The 19,115-nt window shown below is 42.4% G+C and overlaps 1 protein-coding gene across 2 annotated transcripts in view; it reads left to right on the top strand.

Moving 5' to 3' along the window:
- chpt1 (choline phosphotransferase 1) overlaps window positions 1–6,917 on the top strand; it is a 32,316-nt gene extending 25,399 nt beyond the window's left edge. Inside the window, exon 8 of one of the 2 annotated variants that reach the window (XM_038781143.1) lies at window positions 4,993–6,917. In XM_038781143.1, coding sequence (XP_038637071.1) covers window positions 4,993–5,121 — 129 coding nt within the window. In that variant the 3' untranslated portion in view covers window positions 5,122–6,917. The remainder of the gene's footprint in view (window positions 1–4,992) is intronic. The other variant, XM_038781144.1, reaches the window with a different exon arrangement.
- The last annotated feature ends 12,198 nt before the right edge of the window (window positions 6,918–19,115 follow it).

Raw genomic sequence — 19,115 nt, forward strand, 5'->3', positions numbered from 1 at the left:
CCCAGGTTCGATTCCCAGCTTGGGTCACAGTCCGTGTGGAGTTTGCACATTCTCCCCGTGTCTGCGTGGGTTTCGCCCCTACAACCCAAAAATGTGCAGAGTAGGTGGATTGGCTACGCTAAATTGCCCCTTAATTGGAAAAAATAATTGGGTAATCTAAATTTAAAAAAAAAAGAAAAAAAAAAACTATAGCGGCGGCATGGGGGTTCCACGATAGGTTGTTGGTGATCTGGACACCTAAAAACCTGAAGCTCTCGACCCTTTCTACTTCGTTCCCATTATTGCAGCAGGGGCATGTTCTCCACTGCGCTTCCTGAAATTGATGACAATCTCCTTCATTTTGTTGACATTGAGGGAGAGATTATTGTCGTTGCAGCAGTTCACCAGATTCTCTATCTCATTCCTGTACTCTGTCTCGTCATTGTTTGAGATCCGACCCACCACGGTGGTGTCATCAGCAAATTAGAAAATTGAATTGGTGGGGAAGTTGACCATACAGTGGTAGATTTATAAGGAGTATAGTAGGGGGCTGAGGACACAGCCTTGTGGGGCACTAGTTTTCTCCCTCAGTGTACCCGAACAGATGCCAAAGTGTGGCGACTAGGGGATTTTGGCAGCAACTTCATTGCAGTGTTAATGTAAGCCTACTTGTGACACCAATAAAGATTATTATTATCTGCTGCTGAAGTCCTCACTCACGCTTTTGTTAGCTCTACACTCAGCTACAGCCGACCACCCATATTGTACTCTACAGCTCATCCAAAAATCTGCTGCCCATATCCTAAATCACACCCGGTCCACTTCACCAATCATCCCCATGTTCACTAATTTATAGCGGCTGTCAGTCCAATAAAGCTTCAGGTTTTAACATTTTTTCCCCCAGTTTTTATTCCCCTCTATTGCCTTGTCCCTCTTTATCTCTGTAACTTGCATCCCTGTGTATCTCTGTAAACTCCATCCTTCTGTATCTCTGTAACCTCCATCTCACTGTATCTCTGTAACCTCCATCTCTCTGTGTATCTGTAACCTCCATCCCTCTGTATCTCTGTAACCTCCATCCCTCTGTATCTCTGTAACCTCCATCCCTCTGTATCTCTGTAACCTCCATCCCTCGGTATCTCTGTAACCTTCATCCCTCTGTGTCTCTGTAACCTCCATCCCTCTGTATCTCTGTAACCCCCATCTCTCTGTATATCTGTAACCTCTGTCTCTCTGTGTATCTGTAACCTCCATCTCTCTGTATCTCTGTAACATCTATCCCTCTGTATCTCTGTAATCTCCATCCCTCTTTATCTCTGTAACCTCCATCCCTCTGTATCTCTGTAAACTCCATCCTTCTGTATATCTGTAACCTCCATCTCTCTGTATCTCTGTAACCTCCATCTCTCTGTATCTCTGTAACCTCCATCCTTCTGTAAAATTGTAACCTCCATCTCTCTGTAAAACTGTAACCTCCATCTCTCTGTAACCTTCATCCCTCTGTATCTCTGTAACCTCCATCTCTCTGTATCTCTGTAACCCATCCCTCTGTATCTCTGTAACCCATCCCTCTGTATCTCTGTAACCTATCCCTCTGTATCTCTGTAACCTCCATTCCTCTGTAGCTCTGTAACATCTATCCCTCTGTATCTCTGTAACCTCCATCCCTCTTTATCTCTGTAACCTCCATCCCTCTGTATCTCTGTAAACTCCATCCTTCTGTACCTCTGTAACCTCCATCTCTCTGTAACCTCCATCCCTCTGTATCTCTATAACCTCCATCCCTCTGTATCTCTGTAACCTCCATCTCTCTGTATCTCTATAACCTACATCTCTCTGTAACCTCCAACTCTCTGTATCTCTGTAACCCCCATCTCTGTGTATCTGTAACCTCCATCTCTCTGTATCTCTGTAAGCTACATCCCTTTGTATATCTGTAAACTCCATCCCTCTGTATCTCTGTAAACTCCATCTCTCTGTATCTCTGTAACCTCCATCCCTCTGTATCTCTATAACCTCCATCCCTCTGTATCTCTGTAACCTCCAACTCTCTGTGTATCTGTAACCTCCATCTCTCTGTGTATCTGTAACCTCCATCTCTCTGTAACCTCCATCTCTCTGTGTCTCTGTAACCTTCATCCTTCTGTAAAACTGTAACCTCCATCTCTCTGTAAAACTGTAACCTCCATCTCTCTGTAACCTCCATCGCTGTATCTCTGTAAACTACATCCCTTTGTATCTCTGTAACCTCCATCTCTATGCATCTCTGTAACCTCCATCTCTCTGTATCTCTGTAACCTCCATCCCTCTGTATCTCTGTAACCTCTGTATCTCTGTAACCTCCATCCCTCTGTATCTCTGTAACCTCCATCCCTCGGTATCTCTGTAACCTCCATCCCTCTGTATCTCTGTAACCTCCATCCCTCCGTATATCTGTAAACGCCATCTCTCTGTATCTCTAACCTCCATCTCTCTGTATCTCTGTAACCTTCATCCTTCTGTAAAACTGTAACCTCCTTCTCTCTGTAATACTGTAACCTCCATCTCTCTGTAACCTTCATCCCTCTGTATCTCTGTAACCTCCATCTCTCTGTATCTCTGTAACCCATCCCTCTGTATCTCTGTAACCTCCATCTCTCTGTGTATCTGTAACCTCTGTCTCTCTGTGTATCTGTAATCTCCATTCCTCTGTATCTCTGTAACATCTATCCCTCTGTATCTCTGTAACCTCCATCCCTCTTTATCTCTGTAACCTCCATCCCTCTGTATCTCTGTAACCTCCATCCCTCTGTATCTCTGTAAACTCCATCCTTCTGTATCTCTGTAACCTCCATCTCTCTGTAACCTCCATCCCTCTGTATCTCTATAACCTCCATCCCTCTGTATCTCTGTAACCTCCATCTCTATCTCTGTAACCTCCATCTCTCTGTATCTCTGTAACCTTCATCCTTCTGTAAAACTGTAACCTCCATCTCTCTGTAAAACTGTAACCTCCATCTCTCTGTCACCTTCATCCTCTGTATCTCTGTAACCTCCATCTCTCTGTATATCTGTAACCTCTGTCTCTCTGTGTATCTGTAACCTCCATTCCTCTGTATCTCTGTAACATCTATCTCTGTAACCTCCATCTCTCTGTATCTCTATAACCTCCATCTCTCTATCTCTGTAACCTCCAACTCTCTGTATCTCTGTAACCCCCATCTCTCTGTGTATCTGTAACCTCCATCTCTCTGTATCTCTGTAACCTACATCCCTCTGTATCTCTGTAAACTCCATCCCTCTGTATCTCTGTAAACTCCATCTCTCTGTATCTCTGTAACCTCCATCTCTCTGTATCTCTGTAAACTCCAACTCTCTGTATCTCTGTAACCTCCATCTCTCTGTGTATCTGTAACCTCCATTCCTCTGTATCTCTGTAACATCTATCTCTGTAACCTCCATCTCTCTGTATCTCTATAACCTCCATCTCTCTATCTCTGTAACCTCCAACTCTCTGTATCTCTGTAACCCCCATCTCTCTGTGTATCTGTAACCTCCATCTCTCTGTATCTCTGTAACCTACATCCCTCTGTATCTCTGTAAACTCCATCCCTCTGTATCTCTGTAAACTCCATCTCTCTGTATCTCTGTAACCTCCATCTCTCTGTATCTCTGTAACCTTCATCCTTCTGTAAAACTGTAACCTCCATCTCTCTAACCTCCATCTCTCTGTAACCTCCATCCCTCTGTATCTCTATAACCTCCATCCCTCTGTATCTCTGTAACCTCCATCTCTCTATCTCTGTAACCTCCATCTCTCTATCTCTGTAACCTCCAACTCTCTGTATCTCTGTAAACTCCAACTCTCTGTATCTCTGTAACCTCCATCTCTCTGTGTATCTGTAACCTCCATCTCTCTGTATCTCTGTAACCTCCATCTCTCTGTATCTCTGTAACCTTCATCCTTCTGTAAAACTGTAACCTCCATCTCTCTGTAAAACTGTAACCTCCATCTCTCTGTAACCTCCATCTCTCTGTATCTCTGTCACCTCCATCTCTCTGTATCTCTGTAACCTCCATCCCTCTGTATCTCTAACCTCCATCTCTCTGTATCTCTGTAACCTCCATCCCTCTGTATCTCTGTAACCTCCATCCCTCTGTATCTCTGTAACCTCCATCCCTCTGTATCTCTGTAACCTCCATCTCTCTGTATCTCTGTAACCTCCATCTCTCTGTATCTCTGTAACCTCCATCTCTCTGTATCTCTGTAACCTCCATCCCTCTGTATCTCTGTAACCTCCATCTCTCTGTATCTCTGTAACCTCCATCCCTCTGTATCTCTGTAACCTCCATCCCTCTGTATCTCTGTAACCTCCATCCCTCTGTATCTCTGTAACCTCCATCTCTCTGTATCTCTGTAACCTCCATCTCTCTGTATCTCTGTAACCTCCATCTCTCTGTATCTCTGTAACCTCCATCCCTCTGTATCTCTGTAACCTCCATCTCTCTGTATCTCTGTAACCTCCATCTCTCTGTATCTCTGTAACCTCCATCCCTCTGTATCTCTGTAACCTCCATCCCTCTGTATCTCTGTAACCTCCATCCTTCTGTAAAACTGTAAACTCCATCCCTCTGTATATCTGTAACCTCCATCCCTCTGTATCTCTGTAACCTCCATCTCTCAGTATCTCTGCAACCTGTATCCCACCAACATCTTTGTGCTACTCCAATTCTAGCCCCATGAGCACCACTGATTAGAATCGCTCCACCGTTAGTTGCCTTGTCTTCAGCTGTCTTGGTCTCAAGCTCTGGAATTCCCTTCCTAAACCTCAACCTCTTCTAAGATGTTCCTGAAAACCTTCCTCTTTAATGCAGATTTTCAGCACCCTAATGTATCCTCATGTGGCTCAATGTCAAATTTTGTTCAATAACAACTATGGAACATTTTACACTTTTAAAGGTGATAGATAAATGCAAGTTGTTGCTGAATGGTGCATGAGATGAAAAATCTAAGTCTTATTTGCTTCTTTTCAGATATTCTCCCTGTGTGATTTGCTGATTTACTGCATCACTGTCTGCATTCAGATTGCATCACACCTCAAGATCAAGGTCTTCCAAATTCCACATCAAGCTCCTGAGCAGGTTCAGAACCATCATGACTGACATTTTGCCCAAAAGGAGGAGGAAGAGACAGAGAGGGACCACACAAGTGAAAACAAGCCATTATCTAGTATCAGAAATCACGATCAATCATTAAACCAACCAGACCTTATTAATCTAGAAGGGCCTGTAATTATCATTTAAATGATTTCATTATGAGTTCAGAAAGATTGAGTTAATTCGTCACTTGTCCATTATTGCCAAATCTGAGTGCATAAGATTGTCGCTCCAAACCTTCACAAAAAAGCTCAAAATCATTTCAACCTCCGCCATTCATCTTTCTATGCAAGGTCCTACAATCAGGAATAAACCTCCATGTAAGAATGTTCCAGAATAGACTCAGGTGGTGGGACGGTCACATTGACAGAAACCTACCATGCCTTGCAGCACAGAGTTATAGACTGCAATGTGCTGAGTTAATTAACACTTAATACTCAAGTGTTCTTAGGGAGGCTGGTGGAACAAGGGAGGAGATGGTTCAGAACCTGAATCGCTCCCGAGTTGCCATCCAGTAATCGTGCAAATGGGGGCAATGGAAGGAAGTAAGCAGCAGGGAGCACACATTCAATTTACCTGCCAGTAATCTACTGTCAAACAAGGTAGCTTCCTTCCCGAGAGCTGCACAGCAGCACAGGGAACACCAATGGGACAATGTCATCTGTGGTTAGAAAAGAACATTGTATTAATGCATACATAAACAGTTGAATGCTGGCAGTGGTTTTATGCTGGTAGTGTTTTGTGTACGGCAAATTTCCTCCTCCTGATGGGCAAATTTCTTTGAATTACTGTAAGCTACAGCTGTGTAGCTCTATCCATTTCAATTTTATTGTTTGTTCTGCAAGGCAGCTTTAGAGAAATGGTCAAGCTTTGACGGAGTGAAGATTGCATCCGAGTAATGAAGCAGTTTCTCAGTGTAGAAAAAGTTAACTTTTTTTACACAAATTTTGTAATACAATTTTAACCTCAAGTCTTGTACTGTGCAATATGTTTAAACTGATAATGCAAATACCACACAATGCTTTCTGACCAGAGCTTCAACTCCAACCATCTGATATTTCAATTGCTACTTGATCAAATTAACACGGGGGTGTTGGAGATATGGATACTTGTAGAACAGAGAAAGGTTTGAAGACAAATTTTATAAAGAGAGCTTTCAAGAATTTAAACAAGTAAATTCCACTATAGTTGTAACAGTCGGTGGTGTTTGATGTTTTGAGACAGACAGAAGGTTCACACTACATAATCACTGTTTTTCATGAACGCTGAGTCACAATTTTGGAACTCCCTTCCTAACTGAACTGTGGGTGTATCTACATACATGGACTCCAGCGGTTCAACACCACCTTCCCAAGGGCAAGTCGGGAAGGGCAATAAATGCTGTCAATAGCGATGCTAGAAAGCTTGAAGGTATTTTTTATAAAGCGAGCGAAACAAGTAATGGAAACCATTTATTAACTAATTGAAGCTGCCAAATTTTCCTAATGTTAATGTAAGATGTAATAGTTTAGGTTGTTGGTATATACTCTGGTCTAGTAATAAGACAAGCTAAGTAGTCGAGTAATGAAAATAAAGAAATGATTAATGTACTAGATTGTACTATTGCTCACTAAAACTTTATAACTGTAAAATTGGATGTTAAAAGTGAAGTTCCTCAGGTTATCTATATATATATATATATCTACAATTTTCTTTTGCTTTCTGGGTGGGAAAGTAATGAAATTTGGTCCATGCAAACACTTTTGTTTCTTGTATTGTCTTTCTACTTTTTTCAATTAAACTTAAAATCGAATCTACATAAATGTTTTCTCGTTAACTTTGTATTGTCCAGAAATACTGGAGCGGTTTTGTAAAGACTTTTTTTTTGAACAACAATAGTGCCTTCAATTCAGTGGCATGCTTGTATATAGAATGAATGACACACAGACTTAGAAACAGAGGCCATTCAGCCCCTCAAGCCTATTCCATCGTTCAGTGAGATCATGGCTGTATCTTAACTCTATTTATCCACCTTGGTTTCCTATCCTATAATACCATTCCTTGTCCAACAAAAATATATCGATCTCAGTTTTGAAAATTCGAATTGACCGTCAACCTTGATACTTTCCATGGGAAAAGAGTTCCAGATTTCCACTCTGTTTGAAGAAGCACTTCCTGTTAGCACCCCTGGACAGCCTAGCTCTAATTTTAAGATCACTTCCCCACCAGGAGAAGTAACTCCTTTAATCATCGTAAACACCTCAATCCGATCGCCCCGTAGTCCTTTATACTCTAGGATATACAAGCAAAAGACTGTGCAACCTGCCCTATCAATTTAACCTTTAGCCCTGGTGTCAACATGACAATGTGCTTCCAGGATATATACATTCTGGCTGCGTTGAATGGACTGATTCCATTATAAACTTTGGAGGTTGTGACATATAGGTTCATTATCAAGTCTGACACTATAGTGAAGAACAACAGCCCCAATTTTAACTCTCCATCTGGCAGGATAATTAAATTAAGGGCAGTGTTTCAATATTAAATGGTTAGATTATGCCATTACTTTGGATGGGATTTTCAGGCTGGCTGCTGACTGGTTATAATTCACCTAGTTTTATACTAGATTTCTGTACTGCTGCAGACTGTACATTCTGTGCAAGCTCGTTTCATAATGTCCTCTATTTAAAGTGCTCAGACTGCCAATGAGTGCAAAGATAAAAGCAAATTATTGCAGATGCTGGAATCTAAAACAGAAACAGAAAATGCTGGAAAATCTTAGCAGGTCTGACAGCATCTGTGGAGAGAACAGAGCTTCACAGATGTTATATATGTTTCAAGTCTGGATAACGGATGAAGAGTCATCCAGGCTCAACGTTGACTTTGTTCTCTCTCCACAGATGCTGTCAGACCTGCTGAGATTTTCCAACATTTTCTGTTTTTGTGCCAATGAGTGCAATGGTTTCCTTTCTGGTTAGGTGAATTAATTTCTCATTTTATTAGATAGGTCTAATATGCTTTTACTATCTCCCAATTTTGCGATACTTTGGCCTGGCCCCTGGACTTGATTCTGAAATTCTAGTTAATCACTTACTGTTTTTTAAATGTTGACAGTAACTGCAATTTTTTTTTGAATAAAACATTGCTGATGCACTGTCTGGATAATTGTGACAAATTTTAAACAAAAAGTATCTGTTGCCTCTTTTCTGTACATCAGTGTCCTGGTTCACTCAACAAATCCAAACCATTGATATTCAATACTAACATTTATAACAACGTGCATAAGTACCTGATGGCTTTGTTAAAAGCTGTAGCTAATATACATTGAACAATTCATTGTAACTTTAATATATTAACTGCATTATGTTGCATAGGTATACATTCCCGCTCCTGTCTACCCGTAGAAAATCATTGGCTGAAGAAACGTGCAAACATTCGCTATCTCCTATTGTTGATGTGTCACAAAAAGGGGAGGATTGATAGAACATTTATGAAGTGGATGACCAATAAGTTTACACATTATTTCGAAAACAAACCATGAAGAAGTTTCTGATTCTTATAAGAAAATGACAATCAAAGACTTATTGGGTAAATCATTTTTGGATTAAAGCATTGCTAGTGATTTTTTTTTAAATTAAAAACTACAATTAAACAACAAAATCATATTAAAACTGAACCTCATCTTTGTAAGTTTCATGGGGGATTGTTCTTTTTTTCTCTCGATTTGGCAAGCTCTCGGGTAGATGCCACTCGGTGTATCTATCATCATTTTGTTCTGTGAAGCAACCATTTCCGTTTGAATTTCTTGCTGGAATCCAGTTAAAAGGATTGCATTGTTTGATTTTGGGCCTTTCAGGTCCTGCAAGTTTAGTAACTTTAATACAGACTTTTGCAATACTTTTGCAAACTGGATGTAATGAACAAATTAATGTAAAATTGTCAATGTTATCTTGACACTATTTTCAGATACCTTGAACAAACAATATTAAATAAAATAATCCTCCTCTGTCACCATTTATTTCCTTTCCTCTAGTTGCAGATTTTTGTCTACCGTCATCTATCCACCAGGCTCTGTAACAAGGAAACAGAAGTTTTTTCTGTGTTGATAAAATCAAATAGCACAAGAAGAGGCCATTCGCCCATCATATCTCTTCCAACTCTTTGAATGAGCTATCCAATTAATCTCACTCCTGCTCGTTCCCCATAACTCTGAAAATTGTACTTATCAATGCTCTTTCGAAAGTTCCTGTTTGATCTGCTTCCAGTGCCTTTTCAAGCAGTACATTCCAGATCGTAACATGCTGTGTTTACAAACTATCTTTTTATTTGTATATGATAAATGGACATTGTTAGCAAGACAACATTTGTTGACAAGGTAGTGGTGCTGGTGAGCTGCTGCCTTGAATCGCTATTGTCTGTGATGAAGGTCTACCTACAGTGCTGTCAAACTCGAATTCTTTCGTAAATTACTTGGGTATTTTCTGTGGGATCTGCCCTATTTATGATTTTGACCTTCCACAGAGTGCTCAGAACGTGGTGCAAACAATGAAGATGAAAGTTTTTGAGCCTCCTTTTTGATAGCCGCAGGTCGTCCACGTTTCACAGCCATACAAGGTGTTGAGAACATAGACCTCGTAAACCAGTATCTTGGTCCTGAGAGTCAGCTTGATGTTATTCCATGTGCACCATGTGACTTGGCCAAAGGTGATACTGCTTCATCAATGCATGTCCCAAGAGTCAGTGTCCCCATGAATGTAGGTTGTTCCCAGTCTGGCTGATTTGCCCGTATAAGGCCTTAGGTTCAATTCTTGGTATCCCCACCCATATTTTACTAGAACTAGGACACAGTTTAAAAAAAGACCCCTTAAAAGATGAAGATGAGAAGCGGGAAGCTAGAATGTGGCGTTGAGGCCACAATCAAATCAGCCACGATCTAATTGAATGATAGAGGAGGCTGAGTGGCCTACTCCTTATTTGTAGGTTCATAAGTATGTGAATATAAAGCATCAGAATTTTCTAACCAGTTCCAGTGGGGTCTTTGTGTGACCATAGGCGGAGATAAGAACTAGAAGTAGGAGTAGGCAATTAAGCCCTTCAAGCCTGCTCCACCATTCAATAAAATCATGGCTGATTTCCACTCGGCCCCAACTCCACTTTCCAGCCCATTCTCCAGCACTGTTGCTTCACAGCTCCAGGGTCCCAGGTTCAATTCCCGGCTTGGATCACTGTGTGTGTGTGTGGAGTCTGCACGTTTTCCCTCTGTCTACATGGAATTCCTCCGGGTGCTCCGGTTTCCTCTCACAAGTCCCGAAAGACGTGCTGCTAGGTAATTTGGACATTCTGAATTCACCCTCTGTGTTCCCGAACAGGTGCTGGAATGAGGTGACTCGGGGCTTTTCACAGTAACTTAACCGCAGTGTTAATGTAAGCCTACTTGTGACAAAGATTATTATTATTATAACCTTCAACCCATGACTAATTTAAAATCTGCCTATCTGCTTCTTAAATTTACTCAATGTCCACCGCATTCTGGGATAATGAATTCCACAGATTCACAAGAGAAGTAATCTCTCCTCGTCTGTTTTAAATTTGCTACCCCTTATCCTAAAACTGTGACCTCTCGTTCGAGATTGCCCCACAAAAGGCAACATCCGCTTTACGTCTCCTTTGTCAATACCTTTTATACCTCAATGAGATCTCCACTGATGCTTCTAAACTCAGAGTCTCGGCCCAAACTGTTTAATCTCTCTTCATAATCCCTCATCTTTGGAAACTACACAGTACTCCAGGTCCAGTCTCACCAATGCCTTGTACAGTTGCAGCAACACTTCTCTAGATTTATACTCTATTCCTTTAGCTATGAAAGCCAAAATTTAATTTGTCTTCCTTATTACCAGATGTACCTGCAGCTAGTTTTCTGCAATTCATGCACGAGGAGACCCAGATCCCTCTGCACAGAAACACTCTGAAGTTTCTTTCCATTTAGGTAATAAGTTGCTTTTCTAGTTTTCCGATCAAAATGAATAACCCATACATCCACATTAAACTCCATCTGCCAAGTGCTGGCCCACTCACCTAACCTATTCATATCCATTTGTAAATTTCTGATTTTCTTTTTGAAACTTACTGTTTTAGTAACCCTTCGCTGATTTTTTAAAGTTTGCCAATCTTCCAGCCTACCACTGGCCTTTGCAATACGATATGCCTTATTTTCTTGTCTTTATGTTATCTTTAAATTCCTTGCTTAGCCATGGATGCTTTTTTCCCTCTCTTGCAATGTTTCTTCTCTGGAATATATTTCAGTTAGGAGGAATTGAATATCTCCTTAAACAACTGCTACTGCTCATCAACTGTCCTACTTTTAGTTTTCCTGCTCAGTCCACTAGTGCCAAATTATGCTGACATAATTATCTTTGTTTAACACCAGAATGCAAATGTGGGACTCCAGTTCTGTGCCTTGAATTGAAATGCTATCCTGCTATGATCACTCTTCCCTAGAGGATCTTTAACCACTAGGCCATTAATTAATCCCTTCTTATTACACAATACCAACTCCAGAATAGCCTGCTGCCTGGTTGGGTCCACAACATATTGCTCCAAGAAACAATTTCTAATACATTCGGTACTCTCCCTCGAGGATACCCTTGCCAATTAATCCACACACTATGCATATTGAAATCATCCATGATTATCGTCTTACCTTTCTTACAAGCCTCCAATATTTCCAGGTTTATACTGTGCCTCACTGCAGAACTACTTTTTGGGGATCCATAGATTACTCCCACAAGGGACTTCTTTCCTTTGCTATTTCTTGGGGACTTCTTTCGTTTGCTATTTCTTATTTCTACCCAGACTGATTCCACATCATGATTTCCAATGCCCATATCATTTCTTACTACAACACTGATCCATTCCTTTACTAGCAAGACTACTTTTCCTTTCTATCCATCTTTCTGAAATACTTTTTTTTTTTATAAATGTTTTTTATTCAGTTTTCATGTTTTATATTGAACAAATTACAAATTGTTAGAGAGAGAAAAAAAAACACAAAAATTAACATATATATTTACAGGTGAGCATCTTCGTAGTAATAACTGTGGCCTCCCCCTCTTCGCCGGCATACATATTTTACATTCCCCAACATTGTTTATTGGCATTTATTTAGTTTGGTTTTGGGCCTTAGCTAGCCATCAAACTCCCGTAACGAGCCCGTAGCCCCCCTCCCCGCCGGCTACCTTCCCCCGACTATTCTTCCTCTTGTACGTTGGCCACAAACAGGTCCCGGAACAATTGCATGAATGGCTCCCACGTTCTGTGGAAGCCGTCGTCCGACCCTCGGATGGCGAATTTGATTTTCTCCATTTGGAGAGATTCCGAGAGGTCGGACAGCCAGTCTGCAGCTCTGGGCGGTGCTGCTGACCGCCAGCCAAACATGATTCTACGGCGGGCGATCAGGGAGGCAAAGGCAAGGGCGTCCGCCCTCCTCCCCAGGAATAGATCTGGCTGGTCTGAAACCCCGAAGACCGCCACTATCGGGCATGGCTCCACCCTCACCCCCACCACTTTGGACATAGCCTCGAAGAAGGCTGTCCAGTACTCCACAAGTCTGGGGCAAGACCAGAACATGTGGGCGTGGTTGGCCGGGCCTCTTTGGCACCGCTCACATCTGTCCTCCACCTCCGGGAAGAACCTACTCATACGGTTTCTCGTTAAGTGGGCTCTATGTACCACTTTTAGTTGCGTCAGGCTGAGCCTTGCGCACGTGGAGGTGGAGTTGACCCTATGCAGTGCTTCGCTCCAGAGTCCCCACCCTATCTCCATCCCCAGGTCGTCCTCCCATTTCCTTCTTGTTGCGTCCAGTACGGTGTCGTCCCTATCTACCAGTCGGCCATACATGTCACTACAGTTCCCTTTCTCTAGGATACTTGCGTCCAGTAGGTCTTCCAGTAGTGTCTGTCGTGGCGGTTGTGGGTACGTCCTTGTCTCCTTTCGTAGGAAGTTTTTGAGCTGCAGGTACCGTAGCTCGTTCCCCCCAGCTAGCTGAAATTTCTCTGTCAGTTCGTCCAGTGTTGCGATCCTGTCGTCCGTGTATAGGTCCCTGACTGTCAGTGTCCCCCCGTCCTGTCTCCACCTTTTGAAGGTGGCGTCAGTCAGTGCTGGTTTGAACCTATGGTTGTTGCAGATGGGAGCCTTGTCTGACATTTTGTTCAGGCCAAATTGCTGCCGCAGTTGGTTCCAGGATTGGAGGGTGGCTGTCACCACTGGGCTGCTGGAGTGTTTTTTGGGTGGGGATGGGAGTGCTGCCATGGCGAGGGCCCGGAGGGAGGTCCCCATCTTTCTGAAATACTGAGTGCCCTTGAATATTCAACTCCCAGACTGAATCTCTTTGTAACCATGGGCGCGAATCTCGGGTTGGAGAATCATCGGGGAGTGGCGTGAATCCCACCCCACTGGCCGCCGAATTCTCCGGCACCAGAGATTCAGCGGGGGCAGGAATTGCGTCATGCCGGTCGGTGGCTGCTCGCAGCGGCCACCCCTGGCGATTCTCTGACCCGCGATGGGCCGTACTCCCGCTCGTTCTTTGCCAGTCTCGTTGGCGTAAATTAGACTAGGTCCCTTACCGGCGGGACCTGGCAGCGCGGGCGTGCTCCGGGATCCTGGGGGGTGCACGGGGCGATCTGGCCCCAGGGGGTGCCCCCACGGTGATCTGGCCCACGATCAGGGCCCACCAATTCACGGGCGGGCCTATTCCTACGTGCCGGCCGTGTCAGCCTCCACGATGGCCGACACGTAGGTGAACCCCCCCCCCCCCCGCGCATGCGCAGACCCGCACCGGCCAGCGGAGTCCCTTTGGCCCCGGCTGGCGTGGCGCAAACCGCTCTGGCGCTGGCCTAGCCCCTGAAGGTGCAGAGGAGCCCGCAGCTTTTGGGCGGGCCGATGGCAGAGTGGTGCACGCCACTCCGTCCCTCCGGGAACCCCCGCCCCGCTGGGTACAGAAGAATCCCGCCCCATGTCTCAGTAATCACCACCAAATTATATCCCTCACCTCTTTGTCTCTATTTGCATTGTTAACTCATTAATTTTGTTCTGAATGCTTTGTACATTCAAAAACAGAACCTTTAAGTTTGTTCTATTATCAAATTTCCCTACTCTTGTCTGATTCCTTGGTGCAATATGATGTTCACACGTTTCATTTCATTTTCTGCTAACAGTCCACCTCTTCACTAACCTCCACTCCTACCTTCTCCTTTAAATTTGATTTTCAAATTTTCCATGAAACTGACCCCCCCTCACCCCAATCTGACTATTTAGTTTAAAGACCTATTTACACCCCCAGTTATACAATTCAGCAGGACTCTGGTCCCAGCATGATTCAGGTGAAACTGTCCCATCGGAACAGCTCCCTCCTCCAGTACTGGTGCCAGTGTCCCATGAATTTGAACCCATTTCTTCCACACCAACCTTTGAGCCACACATTTACCTCTTTAATCCTATTAACCCTATGTCATGGCTCAGATTGTAATCCGTAGATTATTACCATTCTGGTTCTGCTTTTTAATTTAGCCCCTAGCTTCTCATATTTCATCAGCAGAAACTCTATCCTAACATGTAATGATCTTTATTATGTCACAAGTAGACTTGCATTAACACTGCAATGATGTTCCTGTGAAAATCTCCACGTTGCCACACTCCTATGTCTGTTCGCGTACACTGAGGGAGAATTCAGAATGTCCAATTCACCTAAGTACGTCTTTTGGGACTTGTGGGAGGAAACCGGAGCACCCAGAGAAAACCCACACAGACACGGGGAGAATGTGCACACTCCACACAGACAGTGACCCAAGCCTGGAATCGAACCCAGGCCCCTGGCACTGTGAAGTAACAATGCTAACCACTGTGCTACCATGCCACCCTTATTCCACCTTATTGAACCATGATAACTGGATCTTTCCCCTCCACTCCAAGTTACTCAGCAGCTTAGATGATAAATACTGAACCCTGGCACCAGGTAGGCAACACAACCTTCAGGACTCTCGATCCTGATCACATAGAAACAGTGTCTATGCTCCTAACCATACTATCCCCGATTACGACTACATTTCTCTTTTCTCCATGCCCTCGTCCACACAGGGAGCAAGAATCTCGAACCCGTTGGACAAGGGCTGAGGCTCTTGCAACCCTACGTTTAGGATCCCTCTACTTGACTGACTCAGTCACACCCTCCTGTCCCTGACCACTGGCCGAATTCAAGGTAGTTAATCTAAGGGGTGTGACAAAGCTGGTAGGTAGGGCTAGTGAAGTGGTTGCATCACTACCAGAGGAGGCATCTGGGACATATGAGGTGAAAAAAATCCACCTTAGGTGCATATGAACTAGTGCCTGAAGCCTACAGATAAAGGTTTAGAAATTTAAAGAAAGAACCTGGTCAAACATACATGGAGTTTCAAAGGCACAGAGTAATTTTGATAGGTGGATAAGGGCTTTGAAAATAGACCAAACATATGAAGCTCTCAGAGAAATTATACTTTTGGAGGAGTTTAAAAATTCAATTCCTGATGTAGTGAGAACTCATGTGGAAGAGCAGAGGGTTAAAACTGCGAGGTTAGCAGCAGAAATGGGAGGTTCATTATGAATTAGTACATAAATCAAAGCTTGGTTTCTGACATTAGTTTCAGCCTGTGAGGTGTATAAACTGGGGAAAAGAGAAATACTCAAGTGGTAGAGGTAAAGGAGATCTGATGGCAGATAATTAGGAGAGTGTACCTCAGATTAAAAAAGAAATCCAGGAGGGTGGAAGAGAAATGAAAATTTTAAATGTTTTCACTGTAATAAACTAGGCCATGTAAAGTCACAATGTTGGTGGTTGAAGAAAGGCACTGGGATGGCTGATGTGGTAAAACAGGATAAGACAGTCGGGTTTGTTAAAGTGGTAAAGGAAATCCCAAGTGAAGCGAAGGAGGTGCAAAAGATTGTACAGCCTGATCAAGAGGTGATTGATAAGAAGATGCCAGATCTCTTTAAAAAATTTACTTGTGTGGGTAAAGTTTACTCGTGTATCAGGAGGAGCAGGTAAGGAAGTCGCAATTTAAAGAGATACGGGAGCTAGTCAATCTTTAATGGTAAGAGAGGAGGACTTATGTAGATTGGGAAGAATATTGCCAGAAAAGGTGGTAATATGTGGAATTTCGGGTGAGAAGAGTAGTGTTCCATTATATAAGGTAGGGTTGGAAAGTCCAGTGAAGAGTGGTGAAGTGGTAGTGGAGTAATAGAGAAACTATCTTGTCCAGGAATACAGTTTATCTTGAGTAATGATATAGCTGTATTGCAGGTGGGAGTGATGCCTACTGTGGTTGATAAGCCAATGAAAATCAGAAAACTGAAGTGTTGAAGGACGAATATCCTGCGATTTTTCCGGATTGTGTAGTAACAAGGTCTCAAAGTCAGGTTAAGTCAAGAGGAGAAATCAAAGAATGAAGATAAAGTTGAAGTGCAATTATCAGAAACGATTTTTGATCAGATGGTTGGAAAAGAACAGGTGGTGGATGAGGCGGATATTTTTAGTTCAGGAAAAGTGGCAGAGTTACAACAGAAAGATATAGAAATAAAATGGATGCATCAGAAAGCATACACAGAAGAAGATTGTGTATAATAGAATGCTATTACCGTAGAAATGATGTCTTGATGAGAAAATGGAGACCTTTACATTTGCAGGTGGATGAAATGTGGGCAGCAGTTCATCAAGTAGTATTGCCGGTACGGTATAGAAAGGAGGTATTGCTAGTTGCACATGAGGTACCAGTGGGAGGTCATTTGGGAGTAAGGAAAATTTAAGCTAAAATCCAAAAAATTTTTTATTGGCCTGGACTACATAAAGATGTAGTTAAATTTTGTCGATCATGTCACACATGTCAAGTGATAGGGAAACCTCAAGTAGTGATAAAACCAGCACCCTTAATACCCATTCCAGCATTTGAGGAACCTTTTACAAGGGTCTTAATTGATTGTGTAGGATCGCTTCCTAAAACTAAAAGTGGGAATCAATATCTTTTGACTATAATGGACGTGTAAACTAGGTTTCCAGAGGCCATTCCAGTATGCAATATTACAGCTAGAAAGATTGTAGAGGAGTTACATGAATTCTTTACTAGATATGGACTACTCACAGAAATACAATCGGATCAAGGATCAAATTTTACCTCAAGGTTATTCAAAGTGGATAGCTTAGGAATAAAACAATTTAAATCAACTGCGTATCATCCAGAATCGCAGGGAGCGTTAGAAAGGTGGTATCAGACATTAAAGACAATGTTGAGGGCTTATTGTCAAGATTATTCAGAGGATTGGGATAAAGGAATTCCATTTGTACTGTTTGAAATTAGGGATGCACCTAATGAGTCAACCAAATTCAGACAACATTTAAAAGTTACACAATATGTGATGAAACCGGTAGCGGAAAAGAAAGGAAAAGTTCATAGTGTTTGTCAATGGAGATAAAGTTTTAGCATTGTTACCAATGGTAGGTGAACCTTTAAAAGCAAGGTTTTGCAGACCTTATCAGATTGAAAGGAAATTGTGAGGTGAATTATGTGGTAAGAACGCTGGATAGAAGGAAAACTCACTGAGTGTGTCATGTGAATATCCTTAAAAGGTACTTTGAAAGGGAAGGAGCAAAAGGAGGAGGTTTTAATGATTCTAACTCAAAGTGATGAACCAAATTCAGATGACTTTGTATTTGACATACCTCAAATTAAATTGGAAAACCAGGGTGTTCTTAAAAATTGGGATAAATTGTTGAGTTACCTTCCAGAGGAAAAAAGGACTGACCTGAAAGAGTTATTGACATCACATGGGCAAGTTTGTGGAGATAAGTTGGGAAGTACTAAAATGGCTATATATGAAAAATGAAAATCGCTTATTGTCACAAGTAGGCTTCAAAAAAGTTACTGTGAAAAGCCCCTAGTTGCCACATTCCGGCGCCTCTTCAGGGATCGAACCGTACTGCTGGCCTGCCTTGGTCTGCTTTACAAAGCCAGTGATTTAGCCCAGTGTGCTAAACAGCCCCATATATGATGTAGATATGGAAAATACTGTTCCAATTAAACACCATCCATATAGACTTGACCCTTTAAAATTGGCACAGGTTAACAAAGAAATTGAAAGTATGCTTAAAAATTGTATAAATGAAGTGGGTTGCAGCCAATGGAGCTCACCCATAGTGATGGTACCAAAACCAGATGGTACCCAATGGTTGTGTGTGGACGATAGAAAGGTTAATGAAGTTACAGGAACGGACTCTTATCCAATTCCACGCTTGGAAGATTGCATTGAGAAAGTGGGACAATCAGCTTTTATTTCCAAACTGGATTTACTTAAAGGTTACCGGCAGTTACCTATTTCTGAAAGGTCGAAGGAGATTTCAGCTTTTGCGACTCCAGATGGTGTATACCAATTCCACATTATGCCAGTTGGCATGAAAAACGCTCCAGCCACATTTCAACAGTTAACGAACAAAATCGTTTCAGGATTACCCAGTTGTGCCATCTACAATCTGGTAATTTTTAGCCAGACATAGAAAGAACATTTGAAGCATCTGATGGAGTTATTCAATCGACTTCAGGAGGTGGGTTTGGGTGGTAAACCTAGCCAAAAGTGAATTTGGAAAAGCCCAAGCCACTTTCCTTGGCAATACAATCAGACAGGGTCGAATGGTCCCACGGGATGTGAAAACTAAAATTATTGGGGAGTTTAAAATATCCTTACACGAAGGGAAATAATGCGATTTCTTGGCATGAGTAGATTTTATTGAAAATTTGTGCCAAATTTTTGCAGCTCCTGTCGAGAGAAAGATCAATACAGATATCTGCTTGGTTCATATGCAGCTCTCCAACTGAAAGCGAAACTAAACACAGAGCCAAAATGTCAGTGGACAGCAGATTGTCAACAGGCATTTGGCAGCCTGAAGGCTGCATTAACCACTGCTCCTGTGTTAGCCATCCCAAATTACACAAAACCATTCAAAG

Source organism: Scyliorhinus canicula, chromosome 20 (assembly GCF_902713615.1).
Source record: "Scyliorhinus canicula chromosome 20, sScyCan1.1, whole genome shotgun sequence".
Classification (NCBI taxonomy): domain Eukaryota; kingdom Metazoa; phylum Chordata; class Chondrichthyes; order Carcharhiniformes; family Scyliorhinidae; genus Scyliorhinus; species Scyliorhinus canicula.